The sequence below is a fragment of the Carex rostrata genome, chromosome 6 (assembly GCF_964058835.1).
Source record: "Carex rostrata chromosome 6, lpCarRost1.2, whole genome shotgun sequence".
Classification (NCBI taxonomy): domain Eukaryota; kingdom Viridiplantae; phylum Streptophyta; class Magnoliopsida; order Poales; family Cyperaceae; genus Carex; species Carex rostrata.
The window spans coordinates 4,093,399-4,110,234 of NC_135923.1; the positions used below are offsets into that span (position 1 = coordinate 4,093,399).

A 16,836-nucleotide genomic window follows, 5' to 3' on the forward strand; every position below is an offset into this window, starting at 1 on the left:
GGTGCAGATAAGGTAAGTATGGCTCAAAGCTTTATAAATAACTTTTTTCTTAATAAATATATACGTTGGAGCCATTGGCATTAGGAGTGTCAATGACACTCGTTTATATATTTATCCGATCTGTACTGTACTGTACTTGATAAGGTAAGTATAGATAAGATTTCTTTTGTAAACTTATTAGATAAAAATACAGATAAAATATATTTCCTACTTATTATTTGATGGAGTAATTATAAAAAAAAGTAAATATTTTATAAATTAATATGTATTAAAAAAATATTTTAATTAGTTTACTTGTTTTTTAGCATAATCAGAATTTTTTTCTTTTAATAAAGTACACATATATGAAATGAATATATATGTTTTAATATTTTATTTACTAAATAATAAAAATAATCATATATTAGCATTATCCATTATTTAATAATAAGTTATTTACTTATTACTGTTTTACTATCTAACAGTTATAACTAGAAAAAAGTAGGATTAAAAAATACGATTAAAATAATTTATAACGGATAAGAACATATAGTAGTACGTATAAAGACAATTTATATCTAATAGAGGCATGAAAATACATCCAAAACCGTTGACACCCCTATTTGGCTTCCAACCTTATAAAAAATTATAACTCACGCTAGTACACAAGCCAAGTTATAAGAACCAAGTATATATATATATATGATATATCTAAAATTCAAAACAACAACTACTATTCTATTCTCCAAAGCCACGCCACAATTAACACCGACCGAAACTCTTTTGTTCCAAAAAAAAACAAACAACATTTTAAAATTCAAGAGCAACCATGCATAACTTTTTAACTTAAAAAAAAAAAGAAAAAAAAAAAGAGCAGACATGCATGAATCAAGCCTCCCATTGAGCCGCAAGTTGATCCTTCTCCTTCCCATACTCATGCACACCGAGAAACATCTCAGCTGCAGCGATTAGAAAATGCACGGCCTGAATCGAGTTCAGTATATCAGTAATGCCCCTTATCGTATCAATTCTCAGCCGATCGGCTCTTGCTAGCACCGCCGTCATCCGTTCCTTCAACCCAGCCATCTTCGATTCCATGTTACCCCGATCTCCTGACGACACCAACTGCAACACCTCCGCTGCTGCCAGTGCCTCCTGTGCTTCCGCTGCTTCCTCCGATATCACCCTCTCAGCTTTCACTGTTTCTCTCTGCAACCTACATCCATGATCGATATATATAATTAAGAACTTAAACTATTGCCACATTAAAGAATCAAAATTCGGGGAAAAAAATGCTAAAAGTAGAACATAAGCATATGCATGCAAACCGATCGAGAGCCTGTAGCTGTGTGGCCGAAACATCGCCGAGATCCTTAACAGTTCCTCCACGTATTACCTCATCAAGCCGAGCCTCGAGCTGCATCCCAGACTTAGAATGCAACAAATGGAAAGCAGCAGAAGGACGCCACCCGCCGATCCACATGAAAATGTTCTCAGTCGTAGAGGTCCAAGAAGGGGAGAACATGGGGTTGATATCTCTCTGTGCCCACGCCGCTTTGGTCTCATAGTAGTGTTCGTAATGAGAGACGACGCGAGAGATGAGTTGAGCGAGAGAGGATTCGTCGGGGGGTTGAGATGCGGTGGCAACGGCGCGGAGAGCATAGAGATCGTGGGATTGTTCGGCGAGGGAGGATTCAAAGAATTTGGCGAATTGCTCGCGCTGGGGATTGGGGCGATCGTCGTCGTTTCGGTTAAATCCGTTTCGGGGGAGTGGTGATGGAGCGGTGAGTGTGGGAATGGGAGTAGGCGTTGGAGTGCGGTCGGGCATAGTTGGTGCCTTGGTGGGACCAACTATTCAGTGGGGGAGCAGGAAAGAAGTGGATTGGGTTTATGAATATGAATACATGCTGTGAACTGTTCCTTTTTATATACGGGGGATGAGAATTTGGTGTTTTACTTGCCGACTACATTCTATCAATTACGGTTTTTTGTTTTTATTAAGTCGGTTCGTGTCGACTCAGATTTTAGTTGCAAGCGGAATATACTGAATGAATTAATCATGGTTCTTCGAATTGATCGAGTCGAGGTGGCTCTTTAATATTTGGTTTCATTCATAATTTTTATAGTACAAAATATCATAATTGTTGCACTTGAACAGAAACGGAGTCGATAGAAATAATTAACAATGATGAGGTGATGATGCTTTATGAGATTCAAAATAGTCTCTTCAAATGACAAGACAAGATATGAGATTCAAAACATTTCAAATCTGAAATGATTTTAATTTAAATTAAATTCCTGGAAATTTAAAATCAAATTTATCCAGATCATAGACAACACCAATTTGAACCCATGCTAATTAATAATGCTACAGATTGTGACCAAATTCAAGTTGGAGTAAACAGGGTACACCGGTACAGACAAATTCGTATACCTGGTTTTGTAAACCCATGTTCTGGTTTACAAAACAGTTTCACGCGTGAGCTGGCCTGCCAGATACTTCGTATCTTTATCTTATCATCACAACTTACAAGATTCATATACATCCAAAATATGCCTTCGGTACAAACCAATAGGAACTAAGAAGACGCCATCTAAGCTCATAACACATTAACACTTGTGGATGATAAAGGCTGAACTGGTTGGTGCCGCGTGCGTGTTTAATTTTGTACGGGGAATAGGAGTGCATGCACCTGAATGGCAGGTGCTCTGATAGTCTCATACAGTTAATGTATATTGACCGTCTGATTGAAAACGGAGTTCATCCGGCCTATGCCTATAACATGGGGGTCTTTAATATTTGTGTGGATCTAACTCACACGAATATAAAAGCTGATCGGACGGTTCAAATGTATTAACTCAAAATATTCCTTTTTGAGTTAATGCAGAGGATACGAATTCCTGATACATTGGGTTTCAAAAGTACAAAAGACAAAGGGGAATTTCAAGTATACCCTTCAAAAACTTACAAATTTTGGTATTTTCCGCTCTAAATTTTAAAATTACATATTTTCTCTCTAAACCTCAAAAACTCACATATTTACTAATTTTATTGTCTTTTATATTAAAACTCGTTCTAAATTTATAAAATATCTATTTTACTTCATTAAAAGTATAAAACACCCCATTGAACTCAAATTTGAATATGAAGGATTCCTCTACTGTCCAATCAGCACACATCGCAATAAAATTATTGCGTGTTTGTTTTAAGATTTGTGCTAATCTAGTCCACACGGATTTCAAAGCAATTTTGATTTGCCAGCATCGCATTAAGATCTTAGCACAATGCCTCAATATTCGTGTGTGCTCGCTTCAAGGTTCGTGCTAATTTAGGGTGCACAGATCTTAAAGCAATTCGAATGGTAGAGGAAATTTCATATTCAAATTGGAGTCAGATAGGCGTTTTGTGCTTTTTAATAAAATAATAAAATATGTATTTTATAAATTTAGAATGTGTTTTAATATAAAAGACAATAAAATAGGTAAATATGCGAGTTTTTGAAGTTTAGAGAAAAATATGCAATTTCAAAATTTAGAGGAAAAATACTTAATTGTGAAGTTTTTGAGGGGTATACGTGAAATTATCCCAAAGAAAAAAAAGGTGCTCTGGTACATCTTCCTCTAAACGGAAAAAACGGGTATGGGCCCGTATGGATTCATGTACTTTGGTACTTAAAGGTTACATAATTATGCGGCTGATTAAAAATTCAATTCAAGACAAAATAAACTTGTTTTTTTGTTTCTTACGTTGTAGCGTGACGAAACCATAAAAGTTTTAAATAGGTTTAAAGTATAACATTATAAATATGATTATTAATCAAGACTGTTTTAGGATCGTTTTGGAAATTAAAAAAAATAAATCAAAACTTCGTAGGAAAAATACAAAATGGCCGATTTTTGTATCCATAATATAAAAAAAAAGATACAAAATCCAAATATAACATGAGATATTTAAAATTCATATTAATTATAACACTACCGTCAGGTGCGGATTCAGAATTTTTGTCAGATTAGAACACTAATCGGATACTGAATAGTTAAACGGCTGACTTTCTATGAATATTGCACAATAGAAGATTTTGAAAGGTAAATGCAAAACAATAGAAAATTCTCTTGCAATCCAAGAACAGGAGTATCATGAAAACAAAAAAAAACCCTGAAAACCTTACGTTTTCAGTAAGGGCCCGTTCGGTGAACAACTGTTCACTGTGGGAAAAAAAAATTTGCTCAAAGCTAAGTTTTTATTCCCACGGTGAACAGTAAAATTCAATTCAAAATTTTTGATTCTCATACCCATTCCTATTCCCTATTGGGCTGCCGAACGGGTCCTAAGTGGTGAAGCCCCATCTACATAGAATCCAATCAATCAATCAACGAGCCCACAAATTTAGGAAGAGATGCCAATTTTGTTCGTATATAAATAGTTTCTTCAAAGAGTTGTGTCATGGTAGCTGCTACTCTTGAGGAAAACGAAATCGAATACTCAGCGAAGAAGCCGCCTATTTGGAATTCGTATCCTCTGCGTTAACTCAAAATAGAATCTTTTGAGTTAATGCATCTGGACCATCCGATGCGCTTTAAAAATCATGCAAACTAGATCATCACTAATATTAAAGAACTTCTGTGATAAAATCAGACGATCAGATTGATTTCGCTTAAAAGCAGACGACCGAAATTTATTAACTCAAAAGTTTCCTTTTGAGTTAATGCAGAGGATACGTGTTCTCTTATTTGCTCCAGCAGTTCTCTTCTCTGCATTGTATGAGCCTTGTTATTTGTTTCGACTGAGTCAGTGGTAGGCACAATTTTGTGTGGGAAGTAGCCACAGAGAAAAATTGCACTGGGTTAATATATTTTTATCAAATTTAGGACTTGTCTACCTCTGAGCCTTTATGGATCCGCCCTTAACTACCGTTGTTATGATCAGCGGTAGGATTTAGTTATTACCGCTCGCAATGCAATGTCAGTGATTCAAGGTTGGTTATTTTGAAGTGATAGGAATCTAATATTTTGCGATGAAGTGAGAGGAATCTGATATTTTTGTTAGAATGACTGCGATAAATGATTTGAACTTAAAGTTTGGTTCTGAATTAATGGTTTAGATTCAAATAATTTTTAAGACAGATGTTTTATGATTAATATTTTCATCATATTATTGCGTGTGTGATTAGAAAAAATATAACAATATTTCGATCCGAGCTATCGATCCTAGTTCAAATTCTGGATCTTGATCATTTATCGCAGTTCTTATATTACATTCAAATCTTAAGAAAATAAGACTTTTAGAAAAATAGATAGAGTATCTTAGAATCTGGATGTACTAGAAAGACTGCGATAAAGGATCCGTATCCAAAGTTTGAACTGAGATTGATAGCTCGTATTCAAATATTTTTCAAGCTAGATTTTTTGTCATCAACATTTCTATCATATTGTTGTTGCAAAATATATATTTGAATCTGAGCCATTAATTCCGATTCAAATTTTGATTTTTGATTATTTTATTTATTGCAGTCTTTTTAATATAATCAAAATTTCAAAATACTATTGTTCATATTTTTTTTGTTTACAATCTACTCTATTTATATTCCTAGAAGTCTTATAAAGAAAATTCATGTCTACGCGGTACATCTGCATTGTTTTTAATCCAATTTTATCTCTTATTATATAACTTTATATTTTGCTTCTAATTAATTCTTGTAATTAAAGAAAGGGAAATTCATGCCTACGTGATTATGAAGCTTTTTGTAATGATACGCGATTAATAAAACATGGAGTACATTATTCTATATGTATCTTAATAAGTGCGAATGATTAGTAGAAGAAAACGCGTCGTGCCGTGCTATGACTAACACGCGTGATTTTCATTTTGTGCCGGAGCTTGTCTAAGTTGATTTTTTACTTATCGTGTTCTGTTGTGATTAAAATATCGAGGGGTGATCACAGCACGTGAGTCATGCCGTGCCCTAATGTACTGTACTCGAATGTGATTCACATGATCATGTGATCACAATTTAAGTTAGTTTATTTAAAATTCATTATTTGATCAAAATTTAACTGTCCTAATTATATGTGACTCGCGTGACCATGTGCCGTGATCAGATCTTTCATGTGTTGTGTCGTACAAAATTTCAAAAGATGATCACAACACATGAATGATCACAGTACGGGACACAAATTACGGCAATTAACTGACACACGTGCCATACCATTCTGTAACGTCCCGTACTATTCCGTATTGTTCCATACCGTAACCGTATTATTCCATAACGAAACTAGCTCCACCGTGTCATTATTCCCACTCTATAAATGACTTAGGTATTTTGAACCGAGACTTATTGTAGACGATAAATTTAATTACGTGGATGGACATTAATTATGGAAGAGAGGAAAATGGGACATTGAACGAGCCAATCAACAATAGAAAGAAATGCTAAAAATATTAGAAATTCTCAATAGGTTATTAAAATTTCCTTTTTTAAAAATCATACATTTTTAATCATCCGGAACCTGATAACATTCTGTGCACGATTTGTAATGTGGACGAAATTTTAATTTTTATTCAAATTGTAATTTTTGTAGTTTCAATAATTCATTAGTCAAATTGTGTTTTTAATTAAGGAATGCTATATTGGCATGTGAACTTGTGGGTATTTTTTTTTTCTTATTTAAATGTTAACTAAAATATTTCGGGTCAAAATAATATTGGATAGTGTATGGAATATTGTATGGGAGTTTTGATCTCATAGAAGAAACTGAAATTTATTTTTGATTATGTCTAAAGAAATCATTTTCTTTTTTATTTCTTTAAAATATGCCACAAAAAATTATATTTCAAAACTTAAGGAACTGCAAAAAAAAAAAAAAAAAAAAAAAATTCTTCTATGTGCCCAAAATCTCAAATCAATCTATCTATTATTTTGTTTATTTGTATACAGTTTCTATAAATTAAAAAAATCATGTTTGTTTGTCATTAGATACTTTTTATTTAAAATATTGTGTCAGTTAAGATATCAACACTACCATAAAAAGGTAACATTAACTTGACCGAGTCGTAATAAATTAATAGAACTGAAAGAATTAGTGTTTGGTGGGTATTGACACAAATTATTGTTATCAACACAACACAATTCAAAAATAAGCATCATCTATTTTCCTTATTTTAATTTATTTTGCTTCTTTAATTAGCAAGTACTTTTTCAGAATCTTTTGAAAAAAAAAAAGAAAATTCATACTTGTCCGCATTTGTTTATAAGAGAAAATTTCAAACTTATATGTATTTCGCTTTAGCATGTTTTTTCATAAAATTAGTAATTATAAACTGAAATCACTAGCTAGAGTAGCAATTAAAGATTATTTGTTTTTCTTTAATTTCCTTGAAATTAAATGAAAGCAAAAATTTAAACAAAATATTTTGGTATTTGATTATGAAAAACTTTTGTTTTACAGATGACTTAATTTGTTGCTTTTAGCTTAGTTGATTGTTTTGTTGCTGAAAAACTTTTAATATATACTTAGTGCATTATTTTGATGTTTGTAATTGCCATATATATAATGAACTTGTAAATAAAAAAAAGAGGCTTGTCATGATATAAAAAAAAAAAATTGATATACTCTAAATTTCCAATAAAATTACGAAAAGGTAAATTTCTTTTACTAATTGCTTTTCATCTAAACTTAGATAGCCAAAAGAATAATTATGCCTCTATTAAAAAAAATAACTGATCTACTAGGACCATTAATTGTAGAAGATATTTGTTTCCTACGTTGGATTATCTCTTAATAAAATTAATATTGCAAAATAATTAAGGAAAGATAATCAAATGTTTGAGAGGTGGTAATTAAAGGGTAAATTTGTGTATCAAATAAAAAATTGAAATAATATTGTGTCATTAACAAATTATGTTGTGCGGATATCAGTATCTGTGTTTGGTTAAGGGGCAAAGGTATTTATTTTGGTGTAGAAGATGCGGCTTTAAATTCGGACGAAGAAATTTCTTTTAAACAATAAGAATAAAATTTAAAAAAAATTAAAGACCTCCATTTCACTTTTAAAAAAGAAAGTGGAATTGAATTTTCTTCAGAAAACTTTCGACAAATATTTATTCAAAACCAATTCTAAATCATTGCTTTATGTTGAGATTCGTATGAACAATTTAAATCTAATAGATTTAAACAGTTATGTAAATTTCGACATTGATCTGACGATTTAAATAAAAAAACATACTAGAGACGAGGAGAAGTACAAAAATACCTTTGCCTCGGGATCAAATCCATGAGAAATAGATATGGGCAGGGGCGGACCCTCATGGTCTTAGGGGGGGAGAGGGGGGCGTCCGACGTCCATCGGACTACTTTTGTGTTCGATGGGTTCTCTTCACCGTCAGATCTGCTTTAGAATTCGCGCCCACAATTTCGCGTCTGCTTTAAAATCCGTACACCTGAATCCTAAAGCAGATCTGATGGTGAGAGAACTCATTGAACACAAAAGTGGTCCGATGTCCATCGGACAACCCCCTCTTCCCTTAAGGGGAGGGGGCAGCTGCCCCTCCTGTATTTTGAGTTTTAGTAGAAATCGAAACGTTTCGATCGACTTTTGCTCCTTTGAATTTTTCTTTGCCCTCTTCTAAATATTTGATTTGTAATTAAGATTAAATTTAGAATTAATTTTTTTTTTGAATTAAAATTGGTAATTAGAATTATAGGTTAGAGAATCAGAAATTACAAGTTCGAGTATTGAAAAGAATATATTAAAGTATTATTTTTTTTATCGAATTAGAATATCTAATTAGTTAATGAGTTTAAATCTAATTAACTATTTAAATTTAATTCGATATTTTTTATCCCTCTCACAAAAATTCTGAATCTGTCCCTGAACATGAGAGTGCATTGTGTATGCGTGAAATGGAAGCCAATGAGTGTTAGATAAACACAAAGGTGGAAACCAGCTTTGCTAACAGGATACACGCAAAAAAAGTTGTGTGAAAATCAGATGAATAGCACTAGCCTATTAACACACAACAACTTTAAAATAATTAGTCTGTTTTATTGTCTATGCAAATCAAGCATCCATAAAATTTTGAAGTTCAAGTTTTGATACAGATTATAAATTTTTGGCTGGTGGATCTCATAATAAACAAATCTTTATATGTCTATAAGAGTAGAACTTGTTAATTAGGATGTCACAAGATTGTTCGGAATGAGATTTTACGGATACAAAAATTCACAAATTTATTTACGGAAATTTATATTCATGAGTACTAAGCATGGAAATGACTATGAAAATTTACTAAAATGTACGTTAAGTTATACAGTAAAAATAATTGTGGAAAATTTTAATATTCTTTCTATAATGCTTGATAGCAAAATAATTATTCTTATTAATAATTATTACTATAATTAAATAATATGATTAAATAATAACAAAACAATACATATTAATTATTACTTCATAACGAGACTTTTGCTCGTAAACTTGTTTTCTAATTAATTAATGAAAAATCAATTACAAATTTAAATTCACAAATTGATTATTATAAATTTATAATGCTTAATTTGCTTTAAAATACAAATTTATGCATTTATAATAAGACTCTAAATAGCAATTATTATATCATTGCTTTTAAAGTCCAAAAAAGCTAAACCACAACTGTACCTTTTTAGAGTTATTTAGAACTTTGATAAAAGAAAAGTGGTTAATAGCACTGTGGCTTTTAAGGTCCGAAAAACCTATAGCTTTAGAACTATGATTTATAATATTGTTATACTTAAAATTATGGTTGTTTATAAAAAAAAATAAATTATTTTTTTATAACAATAAAATAATTTAAGCTGTAATTAAAAACAGATTAAATAGAAGGAAGAACAGTGAAGCAGCATTCACCGTGGGGGAAAAAAAAATAATGAGTTCCACCTTGATATTTTTTTTCCTATCAATTTATATTAAAATGGGAAAAGAAGATTGGAGAAAAACCCTAATCCTATTTCATACAAATTACATTCGAACGGGTCATGAAATTAAATTAAATCCCAATTAGCTTCAGATCCGATCCATTTTCATGGGAATTGAGACATCTGAACAAGTCCTAGGACCGATTTTTTTATAAATAATCAAAAGAAATATAAAATTACGAAATCTACCCACTGTCTAATTGAAATTCGAAAAATACCCAATCCGGTTAACCAATAACCGGATTTGGGAAAAACTTCCGGTTAACCATTAACCATTCAAAACAATATATCCGGTTAATGGTTAACCGGAAAGTTGTTGGGTTTTTTTTTTTTTTTTTTTTTTTTAAAAACAGAAAATTTTATATATATTTTTTTTGTATTGAAATATTAGAAATGTTGAATATATTTCTTTGAAAATAGATGAAATACAATATAATTTGATTTATTAGAAAGACTGCAACAAATAACCGGATCAATATTTTTCAGGCCGGGTTTTTCGCGGCTGTAAGAAAAATTAATATATTTCTTTATGTGTTATTGGAAAAAAATAAAATTGCTTAAATTCTGAGTTATTGATCCCAGTTCAAAAGTCACTTCTATGTAATCCAGAAAATATTGTAATCCTTCTAGACATTTAATTTATAAAAAGTTGTATCTATTTTGATAATTCTTTTTTAATAACAATTATTAAATAACTTAAAGTTTATATTTTTTTTTTCAAAAATAGATACAACTTTTCATAAATTAAATGTCCTAGAAGGATCACAATATTTTCTGGATTACATAGAAGTGACTTTTGAACCGGGATCAATAACTCATAATCTAAGCAATTTTATTTTTTTTCCAATAACACATAAAGAAATATATTAATTTTTCTTACAGCCGCGAAAAATCCGGCCTGAAAAATATTGATCCGGTTATTTTGTTGCAGTATTTCTAATAAATCAAATTATATTGCATTTCATCTATTTTCAAAGAAATATATTCAACATTTCTAATATTTCAATACAATTTTTTTTTTTAATTTTCTGTTTAGAAAAAAAAACCAACAACTTTCCGGTTAACCATTAACCGGATATATTGTTTTGAATGGTTAATGGGTAACCGATTAATGGTTAACCGGAAGTTTTTCCCAAATCCGGTTATTGGTTAACCGGATTGGGTATTTTTCGTAATTTTATATTTCTTTTGGGTATTTATAAAAAAATCGGTCCTAGGATGTTCTTAAATTCATCAAATTCATTATAGAGCACAACTTCAATATTTATTAAATTGGTTCCCAACGATAAATTCAAACTGTAAAAATCGATCTACTTATGAGTGATGCATATGCATACACAATTTATTAAATTTTGAATTAATGTAGTATAAAGTTTGTTAATTGGTTAAAAATGATGAGAAAAATATATAAATAAACTTGACGTACTTATAAATCTTTTATTTATGACTGCTTAATTTTATATTAAATTAATGTATAAATTTATAAAGAGAAGGGCTCAGATGCCCCAATGTTTCATGCTCCAATCGTATTCTAATATCTTTATCTTTGATTTCAAAATTCAACAAAAGATTTGAATCGTTCAACATGATATCCACATTAAAATGTATTTTGAGATCAAATTATATATTATTTGGAACTTTTTTTTACTATTGTTTAAGATAGTACAAAATCAATGTTTTTGGATGGTTCACAATTTTCTGAAAAACATTGATTTTGTACCAATCTTAAAAAATTGTACAAAAATTTCAAAAAATGTAAAATTTAATCTTGAAATACATTTTAACGTGGATAACATGTTGAACGGTTCAGATCTTCTGTTTAGACTTTGAAATCAAAAATAAAGATGTTGAGGCACGATTGAGACATGAAATAATGGATCATTTGAGCTCTCCTCATTTATAAATTGCATGTAACACTTGTAAACTTGATCCATGTCAACAATTTTAAAATTTCTCATTTAAAATTAATCCGATTATATGAAATTATGATCATCAAAGAATGAATTTAATTATTTAAGAATACCATAATCCAACTCCGTCTATAAAAGTCATTAATTTGTAACATTAAATGTACAAAAATATGTGCAACAGAAATATCTGAAACCAAAAGATGACTTTCTGTGCATTAATTATGAACTGCCGACTTCGGTGTCGTTTAGGGGCGCATAGTGCAAATGCAAACCAATAATTGTTTGTTAGATATGTAAGCAATAAGCATGCACTATCCATCCCGTGAGAAACGAGTGCACTATACTAATGTGCGTACCATCATACAATTTTGAAAAGTGAAAATATCCAGATATGTCCTTTTTATACTTTATTCTTTATTATCTTTATTCTTTTTTCCAATTTTCCAATTTTCATACTTCTTTGACAGGATGAAAGAATATGCGATGAAATCATGAAACCGCTCTTTTGGTGGGTCACAAATGTTGATTTTTCTGATATGTAGTTTGCTCTGTAGGAATTAGTATCATCTGCGTTAACTAAAAGATTCAGTACTAAAAGGGAATCTTTTGAGTTAATCGACCGTCCTATTAGTTTTAAGATCTACATAGTTTAATCTGCACTAATATTAAACCCCTCTATATTATAGATAGATATTGGATTGACTTCGTTTACAATCAGACGGCCAATATGCATTAACTCAAAAAAACGTTCTTTTCAGTTAATGCAGACGATGCAGACTCGCTCTATAGGGGGGGGGGGGGGGGGGGGGGGGGGGGGGGGTTTCTTACAGATAAAGCGATCTGATACTTTTAATTACATGTCACTCTAAATATCTCATGAGTAGTGAATTGAAAACGGGTCGGGTCGGTTCGGTTCGGACCTAGCCAGTCCATAGATTCTACTGTCCGGGGGTTGCACGGATCTACAGGTCGGGTTTGGTGGGTTTAATTTGGAGGAATTGGTCCAAATTCGTGCTAGACCTATAGTCCAAATTCACATGGGTCAGTCTGGTCCGGTTCGGATCTTTTTTTTTTAAATAGTGGATTGTTTCTTGTCGAAATAGATATGTTTCTGTTTAGTCCGGTCCGGGTCTAGGCGGATCTTGATTTAGTCTGGTCCGGATCTAGACGGGTCTCGGGTTAGTGCGGGATGGGTTTGGGTCGGTATAGTGAAAAATCTGACCCAAACCCTTGCTAGACCCGTTCCTTGGATTAGTCTGGTCCGATATGGGGATCTAGCAAGGATCGGGTCGGTCCAGATCCGATCCACGGTTAGGTCGGGTCGGACCTAGAGCTCTGGGTTTTTTCAATACACTACTCATGAGTGAGGCTAGGGGTGTTCATTGGGTCCGATTTATTCGGTTTTGAACCGAACCGAATTAGTTCGGATCAAACGGTTCGATTTTTTCAGTTTAATGGTTCGGTTCGGTTCGGTTTGCTTTTTAAAGCTGAATTATAACTTTGGTTCGGTTCTGTTTGGAAAATTTCAAAACCGAAATAACCGAACCGACCAGACTTTTATATATTATGAATTTGATCCGAACCGCCCCGGTTTATTTCTTAATCAATTGCTTTAAATACTTCGGTTTATTTCTTAATATCTTAGTTTATTTCTTACTACCCGATTTATTTCTTAATATACTTTGGTTTATTATAAATCAATTGTTTTAAATAAAAAAAACTAATTTATTTCGGTTTGAACTGAACAAACCAAACAAACCGAAATAAAACTTTGGTTCGGTTCAGTTCGATTCGGTTGCAATGCTAATATGGTTCGGTTCAGTTCTATTTTTAAAACCGAAATATAACTTTGGTTTGCCAAGTTCGGTTCGGTTTCAACCGAACCGAATTGATGAACACCCCTAAGTGAGGCTATGATACTTTGCAATGCGCGGATTGTTCCGTACATTGAATTGATATCTCTATTTTCAAAATTTAAATAGTCGATTCGAACTGCTCAACATTATTATCATATAAAAATATACTTGGAGACCAAATTATATATTTTTTGGTACTTTCTTGTTATTTTTTTAGACAATTAGAAAATCACTAGATCTAATTTTTTTATGAAAGTAATATCTCCTCTATTTTTTGGTGCTTTATTTTGGAAACGTGAAAGTAATATCTCCTCTTATATACAATAACAACATGTTTTTTGTTTTTCTTTAGACATGGAGTTTATGATCCGACACCATATTTATTTATAATTAATTTGTAATACATAGTTGTATAACAAGGTAATTTGACAATTCAGATACAAACACGGTACAGCCTTAGATATTAATTCGCTGCTCAAGAGTAATAAACACGCAAAATGTGATCACTTGGGCCTTTTGTGGCACACCGAGATAGTGGCATGGAGACTTTTGTGGAGAAAAAGTGCACACGAGATGCTTTTCTAAAGTGTTAATGAAATGATGTAATTCATATTTAATGGTTTTATTTTAAATTTTAGGGTAAATTTCACTGTAGGTCACTAAACTTTATTATTTGTCACGAATTGGTCACTCAAGTTTGATTTGTCCCTTTTGAGTCACTCAACTTCGTTATTTGTCTCAATTAAGTCCCTCTATTTTTTCCATCCAAAATTTTAACGGAATATGCTAATTCCGTTAGTATTTTGGATGGAATATGCTCATTCCGTTAATATTTTGGATGAAATGAGTATATTCCGTTAATTTTTTGGACGGAATAGGAATATTCCGTTAAAATTTTGGATGGAAAAGTGTAGAGGGACTTGATTGAGACAAATAACAAAGTTGAGTGACTCAAAATGGACAAATCAAACTTGAGTGACCAATTCGTGACAAATAACAAAGTTCAGTGACCTATAGCGAAATTTACCCTAAATTTTAAGATTTAAATTTTGAGTTATTAAAGTTAATGGTTTTATTTTAAATTTTAAGATTGAAATTTTGAGTTATTAAATTTTTAAAAAATGGAGACATGATGAAGGCCTATGTTGCATAGATACGGATACGGGTATTGTATCGGATACGATACGAATACGGCGATATGGTAATTTTCAAAAATAAAGGATACGATACGGCTATTAATATATATATATATATATATATATATAGAGAGAGAGAGAGAGAGAGAGAGAGAGAGAGTGGCTAAGCTCAAATCGTTTGTTCCTGGGCTCAGGAACAAACGATTGGGTTCTCCAATTTCCGAAGTTCAAACGGCCGATCCAAACCGTTAGATGTTTAATCTATATTAAAATGTGCTTGGAGACAAAATTTTATATTTTTTGGAATTTTTTTACTATTTATTAAGAGGGTTTGAAAGTCGCTGTTTTTTTATGGTGCAGAATTTTAATAAAAACAGCAACTTTCAAACCCTCTTAATAAATAGTAAAAAAATTCCAAAAAATATGAAATTTTGTCTCCAAGCACTTATTAATATGGAGAACAAGATGAATGGTTCGGATCGACCGTTAGGATTTTAAAAACTCGAATATTAAGCCGTAGCACCGTAGGCCACTATGTTATCCATAGCACCCAAGCCTTACTATATATATATATATATATATATATATATATATATATATATTTATTATTTTATTTATTATATTTGTATAATTATAATTTAAAACAAATTTGTAGAGAAAACTAGTTAAATACTATAATTATCTAAATGATAACACATGTGAACTCTAGTGTAGTGGCAAGAATTTTGGCACCAACAGAACCCAACTGGGTTCGAATCCTGCCTTCAGTAGAAAAAAAAAAAAAGTGCACGGGTGCGGCGCGCGGTCTACTGGCGCTGGGATCATGTGTGGCTGTATCCAGCCGTATCTGCAAGTGTCTAGCCGTATCTGGGAGTGTCAACGGAGTATCGGCAACCGTATCGGCTGAGTAAAGATACGCCACGTAAGCCGATACGCCAGCTGGCGTATTGGAGCCGTATCGGGTGCGTATCCGTATCCGATACGCGCGTGATACGGATACGGGGCCTAAACTCGCATATCGGAGTAACATAGATGAAGGCACAAAAAATAGAGAGACTTGGACCCTCCTCTTTTTATATTGGTTTAATATTTACTTTATTTGAATATGGCTTGATCAAGCACTATCAACTAAAAAAGAAAATACTTTACGAAGAGATCAAAAAAGCATAAATTGTGAAGGGACTTTGAACCGATTTTGACCGAATCAAACAATTTTGCTACTAATCAATTTACATTACTTGTGTTACTATCCTGTTTATTTGGAATTCATCTCTCCAATACCTGATAAGGGAATCTTTTACTATTAGTAGATCTGTACCGTTTTTTTTTTAACTTGGCACAAATTTCAAAGTCCAAAAATACTACCTCCTATTATAGCCCGAATTTCAAACCAGCCGAAATTTAATCTTAAACCGTAAAATGAGGATAATCCTATCCAATACCTGAGAGGATACGAATCCGTTTATTTGAATGAGTGAGACTATTGTTTTATGCATAGAGTATATTGATATGTAAAACAAATTGATATTTTTGTTTTCAGAATCCGAATAGTCAATTTGAAATGTTGAAAATGATTTCTTTATAAAATTTTACTAGCAGAACATCTGTTATATTATTTAGATTTGTTAGTACACTTTAGTATGTAAAAAATCACTATTTAATTTAGGCAAAGACTTCTATGGACATAAGGACCTATTTGTAAAATGAATATATTTTTATTTTCAAAGTTCAAACCGTCGATCCAAACCGTTCATCTTGTTCTCCATATTAATATGTACTTGGAGACCAAAGTTTATATTTTTTCTGAATTTTTTTACTATTTATTATATGGGTACAAAATTCAATGGTCTGAATTTGATATTTTTTGTACCCATCTTAATAAATAGTAAAAAAATTCAGAAAAATGTAAAATTTGGTCTCCAAACACATATTAATATGGAGAACAAGATGAACGGTTCGGATCGACTGTTTGAACTTTAAAAATAAAAATATATTCATTTTACAAAT

The 16,836-nt window shown here is 31.7% G+C and overlaps 1 protein-coding gene across 1 annotated transcript; it reads right to left on the bottom strand.

The window, feature by feature from the left end:
- Window positions 1–826: 826 nt before the first annotated feature.
- Window positions 827–1,835, bottom strand: LOC144555534 (protein DOG1-like 3). Its single transcript, XM_078303912.1, has 2 exons — window positions 1,308–1,835; window positions 827–1,195 (listed from the first exon to the last, which is right to left on the bottom strand). Exons 1-2 carry the CDS (start codon window positions 1,805–1,807, stop codon window positions 868–870), a joined length of 828 nt encoding a protein of 275 aa, XP_078160038.1. The 5' UTR covers window positions 1,808–1,835; the 3' UTR covers window positions 827–867.
- Between the last annotated feature and the right edge of the window lie 15,001 nt (window positions 1,836–16,836).